This window comes from Lupinus angustifolius, chromosome LG11, assembly GCF_001865875.1.
Source record: "Lupinus angustifolius cultivar Tanjil chromosome LG11, LupAngTanjil_v1.0, whole genome shotgun sequence".
In the NCBI taxonomy this organism is placed as follows: domain Eukaryota; kingdom Viridiplantae; phylum Streptophyta; class Magnoliopsida; order Fabales; family Fabaceae; genus Lupinus; species Lupinus angustifolius.
The window spans coordinates 35,289,308-35,309,706 of NC_032019.1; the positions used below are offsets into that span (position 1 = coordinate 35,289,308).

The following is a 20,399-nucleotide window of genomic DNA, read 5'->3' on the forward strand; positions in this document are numbered from 1 at the left end:
ACAAATCCTTTATGACAATGTAAGTGTTTTTTACACTTCGTCATTATTTATATGTTAGTTATCATTGACTTTCAAATAAAAGTATTACAAATCTATGATGAATGATGTGCTGACAGTGTAAAAAATTTTATACTAACATTATAGAGATTTTAAACTCGTGTGGGAAAATGGAATGTTTATTGAAACATGTAAGAAGTAATAAATGTAAAATATTGTTATTAAGAAAATGAATATTTTAAAATTAAATATAAAATAAATATTTTAAAATTAACTTATCAATCTATACTATATATAAAGCCAAAACTTGAAATAACTTCTCTCATGGTGTAATTTTCATTTCCTATTTTGCCCTTCACATTATTTAATTTTTACAAAAAACTTTATAATTCTAAGCAACCACCAGAAATATATTAATTAACCACATATCTCACCTTAAATTAAACATTATCATAAACACAAAAAATATAATATAAAGTACACCGAACACAACAAATACATTCTAATTAAAAAAAATGAAATATATAAAAATTGAATATGTAGTATCACACAATATTCGTCGGCAGGCACGAAGTGCCTGTACACATTAGTAGGGATAAAGCCGATAATCATAAGAAAATGAATCAAATTTAGCCGGTATTTAACGGTAAAAAGGATAGTTATATAAGCTAAAGACAATTACTTGATTTATTCAACAACAAAAAACACCAAAAATAATTAACAAATTTCTGGCTCGATCAAATTATATTGAGTGTATTCAAGTGTGAAGTCCCACATTGGATATATGGGGAGGAATGAAATAGTTTATAAGAAGGAAAGGACCCATAGAACTAATGCCTTAAAGTTTTAGTTCAAGACGTGGTGTCTCATTTGTGACTTTTCACTCTTCTCATATCCATGTAACAATATTTTATATCTTCAACTAATATCAATCATGAAGAAGTTTGTTTTCTATGATCCACAAAATGGTATTAACTTATTCAAAGATGACACATGCTACAAATAAGAGCCACGAAAATGAGAAAGAAATGGGGAAAATGTGAACCTATAATTGTGTATATATATAGCATTTTATATCTAAGTCATTTTGAAATAGAAAGGTAAATAAAACTTAGTGAAAATGCAGGCTGTGAAGGATAAGTTACAAGATATGACTGCCTTAAGAAAGGCAAAGGCCGAAGCAAAGGCTCAAGAAAGGGTAAGGTTATAATGTTTTTTCGGCAATGTTAGCATGTTAGTATTTATCGTGAGTGAGACTCGAATCATCAACTTCCTTCACACCACTTTTTCTTCCTGACTATCAAACCACTTTGTAACATGTTTTTTTTTTAATTTTTTAATTTGCTATGAGACTCAAACCCACGACATCCTTCATTTCATTCCTTAAATTTCTCTGCCTTAACCATTTGAAAGGATTTATTTGAAAGTTGAATTTTAGAATGAGAGGAAAGGAAAATGAAAATCTTGAGGGTCATTTCACAAATATATTCTATGGCTCTCAAATCTTCAACTTCCTTTCATTCTCCTCCAAAATCGAACTCGTAAAGATATACAAATGTTCACCAAATAGTGTAAAGGTAAGAGTTTTTAATAGTTTTATTTGCTCAAATTTTCAAACACTAATACAGATATTTGTTATGTTTGTTGCAGGCTGAGAAGGAAAATGCCAAAGAAATGATGAATAATAATCCGGTCCGTAAATATTAAAGCAAGTGTTTTTAGTAGGAACTAACATGTGCATGGAATTAATTTATAAAATAAATAAATATTATTTAGAGTGTTATTACATTATCTATTATTTATATTTAATCAACCATTATTTTTAAAATAAAAGTAATACAAATGAATAATAAATGATGTATCAATTATATAAAATCTTATATTGATAATATATAAATATTATATTATTTGATCAATACTCTATAGATTAAGTTGAGAAATAAAACTTATATAGGTATGATGAATATCTAAAAATGTGTTTTTTGTTTTACTTTTAAATTATTATTTTAATTTATGATCAACATTTGATTGATCATCAAAGCAATGATCTAGTGATTAGACAACACTAAATTATCATATATTCATACAAGGTTAATAACTAAAGTTTGATTCATGCAAGCAAAATTTATCTGAAGAAAATGTCATTGTAAAAGGGAATTAGTCTTTATAAGATACGAGAAACCCTGTGAAAATTTGTCATCATAGAGACTAATGCTTATACCCTCTTAGTTAAATTAAGAGGTGATATATATAAATACATAAAGTTGAATATTTATTGGAATTTTGAGGGGTATTGAGTTATGAAGTAACAACACTTTAATAATCTTCAAGTATATACGTATGGTATTCTTAAAATGTTTATAAATATGAAAAATAAATAATTTATAAATTTAATATTCTTTTAATACTCTCCAATATTTTTAAAATGTTTTCTAATACCTCATAGACTCTTAAAATACTACACTAGTATTTTAAAAGAGAGAATGACATAACCATAATAATTAAGTATAAGATAGAGACATAATACACAAACTATTAAGTGAACTTGTAGCAAGAGAAATAAAACAAAACACGCATATTGCGTAGAAAATTAATAGAAAATGCATATGTATAATGTTGATCATCGATTAAATAAAATTGATAATCTTATGATAATACGAATTTTATTTTGTATTTAGTGGTGTTTACAAAATATGTCTTTATTTAGAAATTCATAATAATAATTATATGTTTATTATGTTTTATGGATTTTATGTATATATCTTATGTGTACCCCAAATTTATCATATCCTACATTTTTAAGAAAATAATGCATATCAACATATCAGATATATATCGTATCCAACTCACATCGGTATCGGTGCTTCGTATCGAGTATGTTTGTTGCAGGCTGATAAGGATATTGCAAAAGCAAGAATGGATATAGCCCATGAGGTTAGGAGGGCAAAAGAAGCTGAAGCTGCAATGGCACTCCATGTGGCCAAGGCAGGGGAAAGAGCTGAGAGAGAAATTGCTAAACATTCTCCATATCCTGATGCTGGAGGTATGAACATGCATGGCTCAAACATGCATGGTTCAAACATGCATGGCTCCAACATGCATGGAACAAACATGGATGGCACAAACATGCATGACACAAACATGCATGACACCAACATGCATGGAACAAACATGGATGGGTCAAACATGCATGGAACAAACATGGATGGCACAAACATGCATGGAACAAACATGGATGCATCAAACATGGATGGCACAAACATGCATGGGGTGAACATGCATGGAGCACCACATGGTTCACACACTAGGAAATAGAACTCATGAAAGTGGAAAGTGTGATTTGTGAGAACTTTATGAGTTAAAAAATAACCTTCCCCTTTATGATTTTTTTATAGGGAATATAGTATCTCCTAGCTAGTATAAAGAGATAAGTTATCTCCTCCTGCCAGTGAAATCATTGACATGTGTCATGTTTCATCATTTTCTATAAAAATATTTTTAAAAATAAACAAAATAGCACACATATCACGTTTTTACTGGCTAAAGGAGATAAGTTATCTCCTGGTATGAGGAGATATATTATTCTCTTTTTTTATATTATGTTGTACATTTTATTTCTTCCAGCATCTCAATTGTATTATTGTCTTGTATAAACTATTGATTCATGTTGTTGAGAAGCTAATAAACTCAAAATAAACATCATCATTTTTTTGTATCATTGGTCCCCTTTATGTTTGTAATCTTTTATTTACATAGTTTTAATAGCAATATGTACATAACGCCATATATCGTAACAACGATCATTCAACAGTGCAATTTTAAATGACACTGTTGAAAATGAGGCGGAAGAAACTTTTATATGGCCAAGCAATCATTTTAATGATGAAATGAAACTCAAAAGCTGGTTTATTGTGTAGAGAATGCATATATTAGAAAGCAATAAAAACCTTACCATAACATTAGAGTCAAACAAACCAAAGATTCAAATATGAATTCAAGTATAGTCTTCAATACAATTGCCAGAAATATGATCATAAAAATGAATTCACTTCCTTTGTCTCATAAGCCAAATCCTTATTCAACCACAGCTAATAAGTCACTTGCTTTAAGGAAGCAGTGCTTTGAATCAGTTCCCAAATCCACCTAACAAATAATCACACCAATTTATATATATATCAATGGTCACATAAGATAAGAACTTGGGTAACACTTAATAGGAAGATTCAATTCAATATAAACATATAGATACACTACCATAATAGAAATAAATAGCCATGATGGATACTAGTTATTTATAACTCCTAAAAAGATGTACTATTAGCAGGGGTGGTGTATTGATACAATAGCTTTAGGTGGTGTTTGATATAAGGAATGTTAAAACACATTTCGACATTTCCCGGAATCCGACTTGGGAATGTGAGGTTCCCATATTTGGTAGAAGATTTAGAAAGAAAGAAAAGTTTAGTGAAGTAACATTCATGCATGGGAATCTTAAATTGTGGAGACAAGGAATGTTGAATTACAAACTTTTTAGATGGGAATGTTAATTGTGTAAAATGACTTATCGTTCTCCTTACACTCGTGTTTTTAGAGGGTAAGCTTGGCGCAACTCTTGAAAGCTTCTTAGTGGTCATGTGATTACGGATTCAAATCCTGAAAATAACCTCTCGGCTTGTGGGGTAAGGCTGCATAAGTGGGACTGTGGGAGCCTAATGCATCGGGCTACCCTTGTTTTAGGATTTTTTAACAAACAATCACATGCCTATGAATATTATGTATAAACCAAACATAGACCGAATATGGGAATGTAACTTACCCGAGCAGCACATTCTCAAGAATGTGCTAAACATCACCTAATGGCTATCTCAAAATTCAAGTCAAGTTTTTTAGTAATTTTTGTAGGAAAAGTATAAATTCTTTAATAAAAAATTCTAGCTCTGCCCCTAAGTAATAGGTTGAAAATCAAAAACCGAGAGAATAAGATGCCAGAATAAAAGAAAATAGTAAAACAAGAGAACAAACAACACCAAATAGAGAAGCAAAAAAGGTCACAATAGCCTTTCTCAATAGACCCATCAAAGGTGTGAAACAGGATCTAAACTTGTTAAAATACATTTTTGAGCAGTTAGTGTTATAATATAGAATAGTATTATATTTCATCACATTATCCAAATATATATTGCAAGCAGGTTTTGTATGCCACTCACCTCATACGCATTTATATCCGAGAACAGGACCTGCAAAAGGCTAAATATTAGCAACATTCATATTATATTCCAACAAAGGATGATACGAATAATACAAGTTACCAGAAAGCTAGTTACAAGAAAACAAAAAATACCCTTTTCTCACTAGATAGGGTCGCATACATGATAACCAGAGTTCTATCATAAACCATGTCTTCAAAAAGGCCATTTATATCTGTTATTTTTAGCAATTTCACTCACAATTTTTCTTGGTTTTCCTCTACACTGGGGCTTGGGCTATCATTCTCCTCCTAATATACTCGGCTTTTAATAGTCTTCTCACATGGCCAAACTACCTAAGGCCGGATTCTACAATCTCTTTCTCAAATCAATAGGTGCTACGCCTACTACTTTATCTCTAATGCACTCATTCTCGACCCTAAGGCTACCATGTATTACTAGAAAGCAAAATAGAAGATAATTCCCAAAATGAAATCCTTGACACCTACTAACCCGAGCCCATTAGGAGTCCTTGAGACTTACATAATTAATTAGAAATCTTAAATAACTTATTGTTGCCCTGAATCATCTATAACGTTACTGCAAAATTTATTAAAACACTCGGAAAACACAAAGATACGGTTACTCTATATTTCATTTTCAAGAGCTCATGCATCACACTCCAGTAACACAATCATGGTTTAGCATTTCCTCTGCAGTTAATGTCTCCTCCATTTCTCCGTGTCCTCATTTCTCCTTTCATACACCCATAGCCCATTATTGCTCAACCCTTTTTTGTTTTTATGGAGTAAATGTGTTCTAAGTGTATATGGCGAACCAAGAAATAAAACAAGGATCAAGGCATAAATTTGGTGAAACAAATACAGGAAAATTGAGAGTATAAGTGATATTGATGACTTGAAACCATACACTCTTCCCAATCAAAGAGAGCTCGTGTTCTCAACCACCACACATATGGCCCATTTTTTGTATGTGGTCATTCATACACTTCTATCCTTTGGTTTAACAAATGATCAAAATAATTCACCAAGAATATGGTAATTATCGTACTACCTCGGAGCTAAACTCTTTTAATGTAATTCAACTCTTACCTTTTTTCCAACCTCTACTTCTCCAACTTCAGCACCAACAGAAAGGATCTAAAATAAAATTGAGGAAAACGATTAAATTTGATGAAATTGAAAGAAAGAAAGAAAGAAAGAAAGAAAGTAACAAATGAGAACAAGCTTCTAGCACTAGAACACCAAAGGCATTGATTTATACTTACTTCTCCCACTAGATATCGCTCAAATTTAACAGCCGACTTGGGCAACAAAACTCCACCAGCTGTTTTCTGCACCAAAATATAGTCAGATCAATTAACCAACATGGAAAATCTCCAATTCTATACCAGTTAAATGCAAGAAATACCTTATTCTTTATACCATATAACTATATAACAAACTACTAGTGAATCAATATACAGCAGTAGCAATCAAAATGTTCGCAAGTCGTAATCATACAACAAACTTCACGGTATGTTACTTTCAATTGTAATTTTCCCTATTGAAATAAAAACAACTGCAAACCTCATACATTATTTCTAATAACTTTAGCAACCGTGGGATGGCTCGTATCATTGTGAAAAGTAGTACTTGGTTTCCGAGATATTAATATGTTTCTAATACGTTTCTCTTTTCCAGTCCTACATCATGAATAGAACTATCTTTGCCCATTTTATCACTTCTAATAAGCAACATTCTCGTCACACTTCTTCAGGGTCCTTTCAGAAAGGCAAGAGATGCTAACAGTAATCTACGAAAAATAAAATAGTTTCACTCATTTTCCTACCTCACTTTTAATTTCTCAAACTATTTATCTTATCTTAATTTGTTTTTCAAATAAGGATAATATTTACTTAAAATCAAAAGTTTTCCCCTTCCCTTTTCCTTCAAACTCAATCATCTAAAGCATAAAAAAGCTGAAGAATTCGGTTAATCGAGAAATTCATAGCATACATCTGGTAGGTCTTGAAGAGCAATAAGCACTCTATCACCCTGAGGAACCACCTGCAACCAAAACATATGAACAAAAAAATCAGCAAAACATAAATTAAGAAAATGAGAACCACCCATTTGTCTAGGATTCTCAAAAAAGTGATTCCCTAAAACCACTTTTATCAAAAACAAAAAAAAAACATTCTTTTCAGAATTCAGCTTTTCCTAAAAAGCTAAAATTAAGCTCTCTCTATTTTTAATATAAAGGTTTTTAGAAAAGCTAAATCAAAACCTTAGTGGGTTCCAATGGCTTGGAAATTGCATTAATCTTCAAAGAGTTTCTCTGTAAAACTACACAATACCCAGATAAGTAAATAAATTAACAAAATAATGAAAAAAAATAAGATAAAAAATGATGAGTTTGAAATAAGAACTAGTACCTGTGAATCTCTGGTTAGAGGGTGAAAAGGAAGTGCTTTTTGGTAGAAATGGCTTTGATAATGGAAAGGGTAAGGTGAGAAATGTTGATGTTGTTGAAGCCATGGATAAGAAGAAGAAGAAGAATGAAAGAGAGAGAAAAAGGTTAAACCTTTTTAGTTTGTGAGAAAGAAAGTGTGGATAATGAAAGAGGCGTTAATGTTAAACCCTTCAAAAACAGTTTAACTAAAAACTGATGGAATTCTAGAGGGTTCCAGAACTGTCTTGGGCAGGTCCAGTAGTTCAGACCCACAACTTCATACCAACCCGTAAGCACAAATCCGAGTATTTATTGTCATCTCTATTCTCGTATCAATAAACATTTTTATGATTAAGATATTCCTTCGTAATTCTTATATGTCTAAGGAATTAATGGTTTTAGTATGTGACTGTACCTCATAACAAATGTTTTTCAGAAATCGAAAATTTTAACAGTTGGCTTAATAAGATAATTGGAAATGAGTAGGGAGAATGAAGTATTTTTACAGTTAATTTAAATGATAAAAATGTTATTACAAATGCAAATAAAATGATATAATTGTTTTTTCATTTTTTTGGGTTGTTTTACATTTTACTTTCAAATCTAACGATCTAGTGGCTATTACATAAACTATTAATACAGTTTTGCAAATTTAATTATGTATTTATGTATTTATCACCTTACTTTATTCTTAACCTTTTCGCCCTTTTCATATTTATGTACATGTTTTTCTATTAAGTTGTAAAACTCGTTTTTGCTTATAATTTCAATGTGTGAAATAATCATTTTTTTCCCTCGTATACTTTTGTGTAATCATTATTTCTGATTATTAAAATCTAAGTTAATCTGTATCAATTGTTTAAATTGTTTTTGTAAGATTGAAGTGCTTAATTGTGTTTAGATTAGTTTAAGCCAACTACTTGGGTGTTATTTGTGATTTTAAATCATCCATTTATTGATTAGTAAATTATTTCCGAATTAAAAAAAAATCACTTATTACCTTCACCAACAGACGTTGGTTTAAGTGGTACATGCTTGATTTCCCTTGAGCAAGAACTCGGGTTCGAGTCTTGTGGATGAAAAAAATGTTCGTTGGGAGAGTTAGCCTCACATACCTGTGGATATCCCGGCTCGAACATGATCATCTCCAGTGCGAGATACCTGTGGGAAACAAAAAAAAATCCCTTTACCTTCATTATTATTTTATTTTTTAAGTTTTCACTTGGACAATGCTCAACAAACTATGGTATTAATTTTAGTGAATGTTTGAGAAGCAAGTGATCAAATGCATAACTAACCTATAGGATCAATTGGTCACCCATTTATTGGTAAGCAAGAAATTCAACAATGGATTATGTCATTCTTATAGTCGATTATCGAAATATCAATTTCATTAAATGTTTAATTTTTTTAACTACTTATTACTTACCTTAATCAATCAATATCTACATATACTTAAATCCCATCAATGCTCAATTTGGAAAAAAAGTAAGGAACAAAATAGCATGTATTTTACAACTACATTTGGTAGGGTTTTACTACCCACAATAGTACTATCCAACTCAAATAGCTTTGTCTATGATCTATGAAGAATATTTGCAATATAGACAAAAAAAAATATTATACATTCACATTTCAAGACAAAAAATATCACTCCATAATATAAATCTCACATAGTCAAACATAAAAAACAAAACAAAAATACACAAGCATTTTTTACACCAATGCACACACTCCATATAATATTAGAAATATCTCAGGGTCACATTTCTCATTGAGTTTAAAATATGCGCACACATAGTATAAAGTTTTTTACACTGTCAGCACGTCATCTACCATTGATTTGTATTACTTTTGTTTAACAGTCAATGATGATAAATAAATCAATAGTGAATAATATGCTGATAATGTAAAAAACACTTATATTATCGGTGTATACATGTTAAATCCTTTCTCATTTGCGCCTAGCTACAATAGGACTTCTAACAACATGATTTACATTATTAGTCCATTTCAACTCACCAAAACTATAATCTCCATGCTTAATCACCTTTGTTGCTTGAACAGTAACTTGAAACTTCTTCTTTTCTCCAACCTTCTTAAAAGTTAAGGAATTTGGAACAACAACAATCTTAAACCCATGTAACTTAACATTTGCAATGTATGTACTAGGTGGTCCAACATTTGTAACTATACGTGTAACATTTATTGCACTTAACCCAAGATTTGGCAATGTGATTGAAGGGTAGTTCAAGTCTTTTGTGGTGTGAGAATTGGAGCAGGTAAAAGGGTTGTGGGAATTGAGTGCTGTAATGAGTTTTTGGTTATATCCAGAAGCACATAAGAAGTTGAAGTAATCAACAATAGTTATATCATAAACAAGTCCAGGGTCCATTGCAATGTCTGGTTGAACATGTCCTGAACCATAAGCAAAAGGGGTAGCTAGTGTTTTATCAAATGCATCTTGAATAGGCTTCTTTGTGTTGTCTCTTGTGGATGCTGAAAACAAATATATTTGTATGATTTAGAATAATGTAAAGAAAATTGTATGTGTATTGCGGAGACTCTGCAAGTTCGGTTTTGGAGGGAAGGGAAATAGAAAGCTCCAGATTCCTCTCATAAGTGTATTTCAAGCATACGAAGTCTTCTATTTTCTTTCATTCTCTTCCAAAACTCAATTCGTAAATGGATATTTAGGGTCGGTTTGTGAGTTAGATTTTAAAGGTGAAAGAATGGAAAGGGAAGGCTTCAGAGCCATGAAATACACTTGCCTGATGGATCTGAACTCTTTCATTTCCCTTCAAAATCTTCCAACTGACAAACTAAGCCTTAGGGTCATTTTGCGAGTTAGACTTTGGAGGGGAATGAAGAGAAAGGGAAGGCTTCAGAGCGATGAAATATACTTGTGACTCCAAAACTAACCTTAGGATCATTTTGCGAGTTAGATTTTGGAGAGGAAGGAAGAGAAAGGAGGACTTAAGAGCTATGAAACACACTTGTGACATGACTCTGAAGACTTCTTTTTCCCTTCATTCTACTTCAAAATTCAGCTCGTAAACAAACCCGAAAGAACTAATAATCAAACTTTACACATGTAAGTATATATCTGTGCATGTATTATGTGTACCAGTGGTCATGATTGCTGATTTAATAGCAGCTGGGCTCCAACTAGGATGAAGAGTTTTGAGAAGTCCTACAATGCCAGCAATATGAGGGCAAGACATAGAAGTTCCTTGCAATACATTGAAAGGGAACCCTCTACGTGTATCTGATGCTAGGTTAGATGCACTTGCTGCTAATGAATATGAAGAAAGTATGTTCACTCCTGGTGCTGTTATATCAGGCTGAAACATAAAACCTCACTTTTTTGTCACTAAAATATGATGAAAACATGAATCACAGTGTAGTTATTCATATGATTATGAGCATTCATAGTTCATATTCAATGAAGGTATCAACCTTGAGTATTGATGGCACAATTGGATTTGGTCCTCTTGAAGAAAATGAAGCCATAACTGGAGCTGGTTTTCTTCCTATCAGTGTTTTTGCTGTAGACATGCTTATAGTAGGGTTCCTGCAATGTAACCATGTGTACATACATGAAGTTTTTCCTTTGCAAATAGCAAGTAGTATTTTCGACATGTGACGGAGAAATTAGCATAAGGGTCTGTTTGCGAGTTGGGTATTGGAGGATAAAGAATGTGAACAGAAGACTTGAGAGACATCAAATATACTTGTTGGATGACTCTGAAGCCTTCTTTTCCATGTCTTTCACTCTACAATCTAACTCGCAAACGGATTCTAAGAATAATAAAAGTCATGTTTTAGGCTGTAAAAACTATTGTACAAATTACCGATATTGGTTATTTCAATTTGTTTAAAAACTCCTAATGTTATAGTTCACTCTGTCAAGTATTTTAAATTACAATTGCAGGTATTGGAAAATGTGATCAATGCGGCCGCAATTACAGTCATGATGTATTATGGAGACTCTCGAAACCACAATTTTGCAGCCACAACTGTGATCATGGAATGCAATTTAAAACACTAATTTTATCTTTAAATATACATTGAACTACCTCAAAATTCCCACAATCATAGAAGTTAGAGTTTGTGTATAATTACTTGGTAGTGTTGTAATAGACATGAATGTTTGGCTTAAACTTCTGATTCACTGTATTTGTAGTAGACAAAACATGAGGCTCAGCTAGAATTGTATTTCCACTTTGATCACCATTGCTCATTACAACTCCAACTGCACCAGCAGATAAAGCTTCTTGACCCTCAGCAACAGATTTTATTTTCCCACCTCTAACACATATCACTACTTTACCATTCACTTTTGAACTATCAAGTGTTCTAGGCTTACAAACTTCACTGCAAAAAACAAATGTATGTGTTAATAAGATAAAGTGATGTTATCATCATTAACCATATAAGATTCAATTCTATAAAGATTTCAAACACATTTATATTATACATACTTGAGATCAGCCTCACTCATCTACGGGTTAAGTAAGGCTGCGTACATCAACCGTATGTCGCAGTTTGAAAACCATGGCGTAAACCGTGGTCTAAACTTTATGCCACGGTTTTAATGTTTGTGACCATTGTTTTTTGTCGAAAAATATTGTAGTGTTTTCCTAAGCCCCGCTAGACGGAAGTCTTATAAATATTGTTTTCGATTGAATAACAGTTTTGTACTTACGCGTCTTGAAATGTGGCATTTGGAAGTTTAGCATCGGTAGAGAGGATCAAAGGAAAGGATTTGTTAGTTGGCAAGTTCACAAAAAGACTAGCTCCCTGTTCATCCAAGTTAATTAACATAATAGCAATTAATTCAACAAGTTATAAAAGTGGGAAATTCTCAAAAAGTTATTATTACACTGTACCATTCAAAGTTCATCACTTCTGTTATTGGCATAAAAACCATAATTACATGGAAAGATAACAGGATCATATAAAGTTTCTCAGTTGTGAATTGCATCATATGAATATGATGTGGTCACAGCCAATCAATTATGGTGGCTGCAACCACTTCAGGTTATGATAGCTAAACTCTAATGGTCACAAATGGCCATAACACAATCAAAAGCATGATTATATACAATCACTTAGTTACATGGTTCACAATACTAATTCTCGTGGGCAGTGTCTGGTTCTATGCAGTTCATCACTTCTTACATTATTATTACAACGACGACATCTTTTATATAGAATCCACTACGTAGTACACAGTATAACAAACCCGATACGAGCTAAATTAGAGAACCATATAACTACAGTCGATCTTTGATTTTAGAAAGCAAAAGATATAATTTTGAAAAACACATAATTAGTAGAAGAAGGAGAAGAAAGATGGTACCTTGTATTGGTCATTGTTACCAAGAGTTAAAGTACTAGTGAACTCTCTGTCTATAGTACTAGCAGCAACAGTGAACACCCAAGGAGCCACATTCTCAACAGTTTCGGGTTTTGGTCCATCATTCCCAGCAGAAGCAACTAAAACTATATCATTAGCAAGTGCATGAAATGCCCCTATAGATACCTCATCTGTTAAAATTTCATTAGGACTAACATTGTTTCTGCCTCCAACAGAAACACTAATAACATCAACACCATCACTTATGGCTTGGTCAATAGCAGATAACAAATCTGCACCATAACACTTAGTTTCATCTGTTTGTGACCAACATACTTTATAGGCTGCAACTCTAGCTTTAGGTGACCCACCCTTAGAAGTGCCATTGCCATTGCCAAATACTTGTGCACCAGGGACAAAGTTTCCACCTGCAGTTGATAGAGTATGGGTACCATGGCCTATAAAATCTCGTGCTGTGTGTTTTGATGATGGAAGTTTGCCATTTGCTGCCTCAAATGCTTTGTTGAAGAATCTTGCTCCAATTAATTTCCTAGTTTGCATAGAACAAAAGTGTTAAATTGTATTACACAATCCCAATTGCGGCGGATTATGCACCGCAATGGCATCACACAACAATTATTGGTACTATTAATGGTATTCCCTCGTCCTATGGCTAAGAAATTAATCTCTTTCGAGGTGCGCGTGACTGCCCTCCAACAAGTGTCTCGTTCTTAGGAATCGTACGTTTGACCTTTTGGTGATTCTGGGGATCTAGCGAGCCTTACAACACTAGACTAACACTTTGTTGGTAGCATTGCACCGCAATTGCAATCGCATTGGTTGCATTTCGTAATGGAAAGTAAGTCTCACATCGCCTACCTCATTGTCTCGGGAATCGTTTAAATATCTGTTGGCTACTTCACTCATTGCCAATTGGTTTACTTCGATCGAAGGTAACCCTTCGCCTAATCCGACAGGCTTATATGGAAGGGGCATGTTAAAAAGTAAGTCTCATATCGCCTACCTCATAATTGTCGGTAAATGCAACATAACCATAACAACATTTTAAGACAAAAGAACCTGTTGCATGGAATTTTCTTTGAACCATGGAGTTTGTTAATTTGACATACTTTTCCCCCACGCCATTTTGCTGGAATAGGACCTATTCCTTTCTCACTAAAACTCTTCGATTCAGGCCAAACACCTATAAAAAGGTGAAATCAGAAGAGTGAGCATATAAAGAATTTAGAGCTTTTATTTTATATTTTTATAACAGTAATCAAGAACATGATTTATATATTTGGCATAGACGATTATGGCGTCGTTCAATCCATATACTCGACTCCAATTAGTGACATAAAAGACTTAATTATTGTTGTATAACATAATCAAAAAACAAACATTTTAGTTTAGACTTTAGCATACTCTATTAACAAAGTATTCGTCTAATAGTGGTATGCTCCACTATATTTTAGAATGACTAAAAAGTCAAAAATTCGATTTAGGAGGAAAGTTATGTAACCGAAAAGAATTAATTACTTATTACAAAATAGTGATGGAATGTCTTTGGTTAATACAAAAAACGACTGTAACATGAACTGTAGATCTCATATATACAAGAAATTTATGGCCACTTGTCTTCAACCATTGTAATAAAATAATAAATAAAAAAGAGAAAGCATATTTTCTTTGTAAAATATACTAATTATATATTGATAAAGAGTTAAAGTTATGAAATCATTCAATTTAGAAATACATTTATTAATTGAGGAAAAGATAGATGCACTGACATGACATTGTATGACTTTTATATATTATCATTGTATCATCCATAATTGATATTTAATCATTGTTGATTTTTCGAAAAAATGTAATCCAAATAAATAATGGATGACAGAATGCATGTGTATAAATTTTTACATTGTCAGTGTATAGATTTTATAGTCTTATTAATTGGACTTAAAGTCTAAAGTCATGAAACATTCACCAAAAAAAACAGTGAAGCAAAAGAAATAAAATATACAGCAAGATACAACTAGAATAGAGAAAGATACACATCATTGAGAACTTTAGCAAATATTATACTCCTAATTGAATAGTAGAGAATTAAGTTTTATTAACTAGAAATTAGTGTGCACCCAACCCTTTATTCTAGATTTGGTTAAAATCATTGTGGCTCTAATTTGTCTAATTCTCACATATTTTAAAACAATCATAATTTTATTTAATTTTTTGTGAGATTATAATTGGTTGATAAAGAACGTAAATAGATAAATTAGAATATTAGAAGTCTCACCCTCTCAATTTTAGTTGTCTTAGTTTTATAAAATGCCTTAAGTATATTTGGAGTATGTATAGAGAAGTTATTAAAATATCTCGGGATGTGTGGTTATCACTCAAACAAGTGTCGCTTTCTAAAATTGAATATTTAACCTTTAACTTGGTTTGATACTTGAGGATCTAGTGAGACATTAAATAATTGTCATGAAGTTCAATAACTCACCCTCTTGTTTGGGTTTTAAGATCTCAAAATAAAAAAGCATCTTTGCCAACTCAAAATAGTTGTAGTGCTTGTCTTTTTGTTAAAATAAAATAAAAAATTGTCCTATCCAAATTGAAAGAAAAAAAAGATGCCAATACTTTTTATAAATCATTTATTATATTTTGAATATAATAATAGTAAAAAAAATAGTTCAAACTTTAGAGCGCTTTGAAATTCAAATTTTATAAATTAATATGTTGTTAAAATTTTACATAGTGTCCAAAAAAAATTAATTTTATGAGCAAAGTGGTGCATATAAAATGGAGCACCATACAATTTCTGAAATCACCAAACAAAACTTTGTCATGAATAAATGTTTATAATAATAGGACACATATTTTTAGGGAATCCTCTTTGTTATAGAGACAAATATTGAACAAAAATTTAAAAAAATGTAATATGACATTTATAACATTTTATATATAATAGAGTAATATTTTTGTCGCCGAAAACAAAAATAAAAAAGAATTTCTCTCTATAGTGCCGGAGAGGATCCTAGTTCATGAATTACCTGTGTCAATGTTAGCAATGATTGTATTGACCCCAAATCTTCCCTTTTGCCATGCCGAGTTCATACCATTTCTATGTAAACCAAGAAACTCCCACGATCGAGTTGTGTGTAATTTATGCTCTTTGCTCAAGAACACAGATACTACATTTCCCTTTTCTGCATCAACATAATCATTATATATGTTAAATGAATCCCTTAAGCTCAAATATTAAAACGATATTGATTTTCTCACTTGCAAGATCCTTTGCTTCTTCCTCTTCAAGTAGTGCAGCAAATCCATTAATGTGTCTATTATATGAGTAAATAATTGCTTCTTTAGCCTTGTCATGGCTATCAATGAATACATAGTGTTAGACTTATTCATACAAAAAAATCGGCGCAATACACGAAACTTATATTTAGTGAAATATGATAAGATTAGATGTACACAGTCTTGTCCTACATGCGGAGAGGCTATTTCGATGATTCGAAATCGTTACCTCACTAAAAAGCAACTTTATCGTTGCGCCAAACTCACTCTTCTATTCGTAAAATAAGAGATCTCGAAGTTTTTTCAGATAGGATTTGATGATTTTATACCTTCCTAAGATTGAAGCTAGTAAATCATAATGAGAATATGTGGCAGTTTCAAGATCAATTGAGGAAGGGGTTGAACCATGAGAATGTGCTCCTAAGTATGCAATATAACACTGAAAACAAAGAATCACGAAACACAAATCAACAAATTATATCATCACATTGAAAACTTTAGGGGAAAAATACAAATTAATAAACTACTAAGAATTATAGAGCATACCTTTTTGCTGTTTACATGAACTGCATTTAGAAACAAAGTGAAAAGAAGAAAAGTTTGAACAAGAAAGTGAAGAGAAAAATTGGATCCACCCATTTGTTTTTAATTGATCTTTGAGAATATTGCTTACACATCATAATCTAATATATATATGTACTTAAAAGCATAATAAGATAGTATATAATTAGTGGTGAAGAGAATGTTTTTTTTTTGGTTTAAAAGTGTAATTATTAAATATATTTCTGACAAATCATATATCTCTTGACACATAGAGTGTCACAAAGTACTGTGACAATATATGTGCTTCCAATAATGAATTAATCATTTTTAGGGTGTATGATTATTTATTCTAACAAATGTCGTTTTCGATAATCGAATATTGGTATAATACATAAGGATCATATAATTATTATATATATGAGAACCACTTCCTGAGAGTACGTTTAAAAAACTTACTTCACAGAATATTATCAATTCTAAGAAAATCTAATAATTTAGATGTATTCACTAATTCATATAATTGAATTTTCATAAAACTAATGACTAAAATGTGAAATAAGTTTAAATAAACTTACTCTTATAGTAAATGGATCATACACTATATATAGTATACTTTTGAACGTAGGGTAGTGGAATAAAATATGAGATAAGCTTAAATAATGTTTTTTCTGACATTTTTTTTACAAATTAGAATAATGCATGTATACACCTCGTGCTTCTCATTCAATATAAATATATAAATTGCATTAGTATCAACTTCAATATTGTCTCTACATGTATGGGGAAAATAAAGGGCATAAAAACCATTCATCTTTTTTGTCTTTTTTTATTAAATTGTATCTTAACTATGTTTTTTCAATTAGCCCTTAAACTATACTCCATTTCCTTATGATGCTCTAATGTTTAAGGTCATATTCATAAATTAAGAAATGGTTAAATTATGTTTGATATATTGACTAAAATATTCATGCTTAATATTTATCTACTTCTCATAATTAAGAGTTGAGAATAAAAATGAGGTAAAAGAATAATGTAATAAATAATAATATAATTGTAAATAAAAATATAATAAGTTCGGGTTTCTAAAAATGAAGAAATTTGGAACAAAATTAAAAAAATCATCAAAAAAATAACTAGGGTGAGAGTAATAAATACAAAGTCTAAGACTTTATTTTAGAAACATGTTGAAAATAGGAAACATAAGGTGCATTTCTAATTTTGCATTTTCCCCATGCAATTTTTTGTGAATGCATGATATGTTGGTTTTAGAAAGTAATCCCTTGGTATTTTAAGTATGAATGAAGAAGTTTCACATTAAGTAAAGATTGATGAGTTAAAAAACATATAAGTGAGTGGACCCATAGACCTAATGCCTTAAAGTTTTGGGTCAAGATGTGGTGTCAAACTCATTTATATGCTTCTTTCACTTACCCATAGAGAAATGTTATAACTCATTGATGGAGATCTCCCAACATGTTGTAACCCATGGATGAAAATCTCCCAATATAGTTAACTTTCCTCCGATCATTATTTCAAGTTTCTTCTCGAAACACTATTAGGAAGAAGATATTAAAAGTGTGCGATTTTGAGAGAGAATATGCAATGAAGACGTTGGATAATCATGAATTAAGAGTGTCTATTAATATATATATACAGTCACAACTCATGATTGTTCTTTCCCTTTACAAAGTCAAAATCTTGAGTCAAAATATTCTAATGTTTTACTTTTACTGTGTACTAAAACTTCTAGATTGATATAACAAATATGTGTTGTACAATTTTAATATAGACATGTTCTATATTTCTAGATTGGTTTTACATTTTAAAAAAATCTGTGTTGTATAATTTGCAAATATTGTAAATATTGTGTATAATTATTACTTCATATTGGAAAAAATAAGCAATAACAAAACAACCCACCATAAAAGAGAAATCATATTTTTCATAAATAAAAAATTTAATTTATAATACAAGTAAGTTGTCAAACATATTTGTGTTGCAATTTTAAAATAATTTTTTAAAATAAGGAAAAGTTATATACTTTCATCTATATCAAACAAACACATAGTAAGAATTTTAATGTTTGTGCTAAAAATCAAAGAAAGAAATGGAAGAAATAAGGATATAATATAATATAATTAATATCATATGACAAGCCTTGTTGTGGGCTAAAACTAGCTGATTAGAAGTTAATATAAACTTTTCAATAAAAAAATCACAATAATTGGTCTAAATCTTTTAGTAAGATTTTTGAGAAAACAAATGTACAAATTGATAGTGTAACAATTTTATATATTATTTTTATATCATTAATCATTCATATTTAATTATTATTGATTTTTCTTAAAAATAATATAAATAAATAATTGATGATATACTAATTATGTATAGATTTTTATATTGATATTACATAAATAATATTACACTCAAGATTTTTATACATTGGACTCTAACTTAATATCTTTTGAGGAATAAATTATTGCATAAGCACATCTCTTAGGTATAAATAAACACCTTCTTATTTTCTAATATTAAATATTTTAATTTTTATATATTTTATTTAGAGAATTATATCACATTTTTTGTAATGAATATATATGATATTATAAATTGTGTGATAGAAAAATATGAAAATATTTTATGATATTATTAAAACTTACCAAAAAAAATTATATTGATAGTTTGATATTTTTTGTGCATGTAACCCTATTAATATTTGTTTTATTATATGAGAAAATGTTATAGTAATAATTAATTAGAATGGTAAAATAGGTAAAGAAATATATATAAATATTTATAAAATGTTTTGGTTTTATATATTGTAAAATAAAACATAAATATAAATAAAGTGAAATTTTTGATACAGAGACAATATTAAATCGAATATGCCCAATAACACTCCCTCACATGATCCCATCATGTCTCACACTTAGAAATATTTATATTATCCACCGATGACAGAACATGTACACTTTGACATGGTGAAAATATTTAATTGAATATGTCTAGTAGATGATGTCATATTAAATAATAATTATCAATAAATATGTAATTATATTTAAATGCAAAAAATTATATAATAGTAATTTTATATAATTATATTAAAGTAACATTTATTCATGTTCTCCTATCTTGAATAAAATAAAATATTAAATAATATTTCACCCTTTTTAATTTTAAGTCAATTGTCTCATATAGTTTTCAATTACTCCAATTTAACCAAATTTATCTAGATGAATCAACGGACGTTAGTTCAAATGGTACATGTTTGACTTCCGTTAAGCAATGTTTTGGGTTCGAGTTTTTTACATTGTCAGCATATCATTCATCATTGATTTGTATTACTTTTGTTTGAGAGTCAACAGTAGTTAACAAATATCAATGATGGATGATTTATTGACAATGTAAAAAACACTTATTACAATATCGATGTATACATATTAAATTGTTATAGTATTATAGAATATGAGTGAATTATTTAAGAAGTTAGCAAGTGCAAGACTAATAAATTAGTGGGGTGCAAATGCATTTAACACTAAAAGCTATAAACTTTT

At 30.4% G+C, this 20,399-nt stretch overlaps 3 protein-coding genes across 10 annotated transcripts in view; 1 reads left to right on the forward strand and 2 right to left on the reverse strand.

Moving 5' to 3' along the window:
• Positions 1-16,970, reverse strand: part of LOC109359979 (subtilisin-like protease Glyma18g48580) — a 29,063-nt gene extending 12,093 nt beyond the window's left edge. Inside the window, exons 1-12 of one of the 5 annotated variants that reach the window (XM_019604689.1) lie at positions 16,849-16,970; positions 16,632-16,741; positions 16,285-16,382; positions 16,053-16,208; positions 14,080-14,203; positions 13,003-13,549; positions 12,346-12,440; positions 11,763-12,014; positions 11,097-11,211; positions 10,765-10,981; positions 9,597-10,136; positions 9,279-9,413 (exon numbers count right to left, since the gene is read on the reverse strand). In XM_019604689.1, the coding sequence (XP_019460234.1) occupies positions 9,409-9,413; positions 9,597-10,136; positions 10,765-10,981; positions 11,097-11,211; positions 11,763-12,014; positions 12,346-12,440; positions 13,003-13,549; positions 14,080-14,203; positions 16,053-16,208; positions 16,285-16,382; positions 16,632-16,741; positions 16,849-16,941 (2,352 nt within the window). In that variant the 5' untranslated portion in view covers positions 16,942-16,970 and the 3' untranslated portion in view covers positions 9,279-9,408. Of the gene's footprint in view, positions 1-9,278; positions 9,414-9,587; positions 10,137-10,764; positions 10,982-11,096; positions 11,212-11,762; positions 12,015-12,345; positions 12,441-13,002; positions 13,550-14,079; positions 14,204-16,052; positions 16,209-16,284; positions 16,383-16,631; positions 16,742-16,848 lie in introns of those variants that run through there. The other 4 variants (XM_019604688.1, XM_019604687.1, XM_019604691.1 and 1 more) reach the window with 4 other exon arrangements.
• LOC109359988 (late embryogenesis abundant protein 6-like) lies at positions 1,060-3,402 on the forward strand. Of its 4 annotated transcripts, none has more exons than XM_019604710.1 (4): positions 1,060-1,195; positions 1,648-1,689; positions 2,887-3,123; positions 3,274-3,402. In XM_019604710.1, exons 1-4 carry the CDS (start codon positions 1,118-1,120, stop codon positions 3,310-3,312), a joined length of 396 nt encoding a protein of 131 aa, XP_019460255.1. In that variant the 5' UTR covers positions 1,060-1,117; the 3' UTR covers positions 3,313-3,402. The 4 variants fall into 4 exon arrangements, with proteins under 4 accessions (XP_019460255.1, XP_019460253.1, XP_019460252.1 ...); XM_019604708.1 differs by having other exon boundaries at positions 2,887-3,243; positions 3,274-3,401; XM_019604707.1 differs by having other exon boundaries at positions 2,887-3,399.
• Positions 3,908-7,811, reverse strand: LOC109359989 (10 kDa chaperonin 1, chloroplastic-like). The gene is made up of 7 exons (XM_019604711.1): positions 7,621-7,811; positions 7,473-7,531; positions 7,202-7,252; positions 6,472-6,537; positions 6,296-6,343; positions 5,205-5,234; positions 3,908-4,140 (listed from the first exon to the last, which is right to left on the reverse strand). Exons 1-7 carry the CDS (start codon positions 7,721-7,723, stop codon positions 4,072-4,074), a joined length of 426 nt encoding a protein of 141 aa, XP_019460256.1. The 5' UTR covers positions 7,724-7,811; the 3' UTR covers positions 3,908-4,071.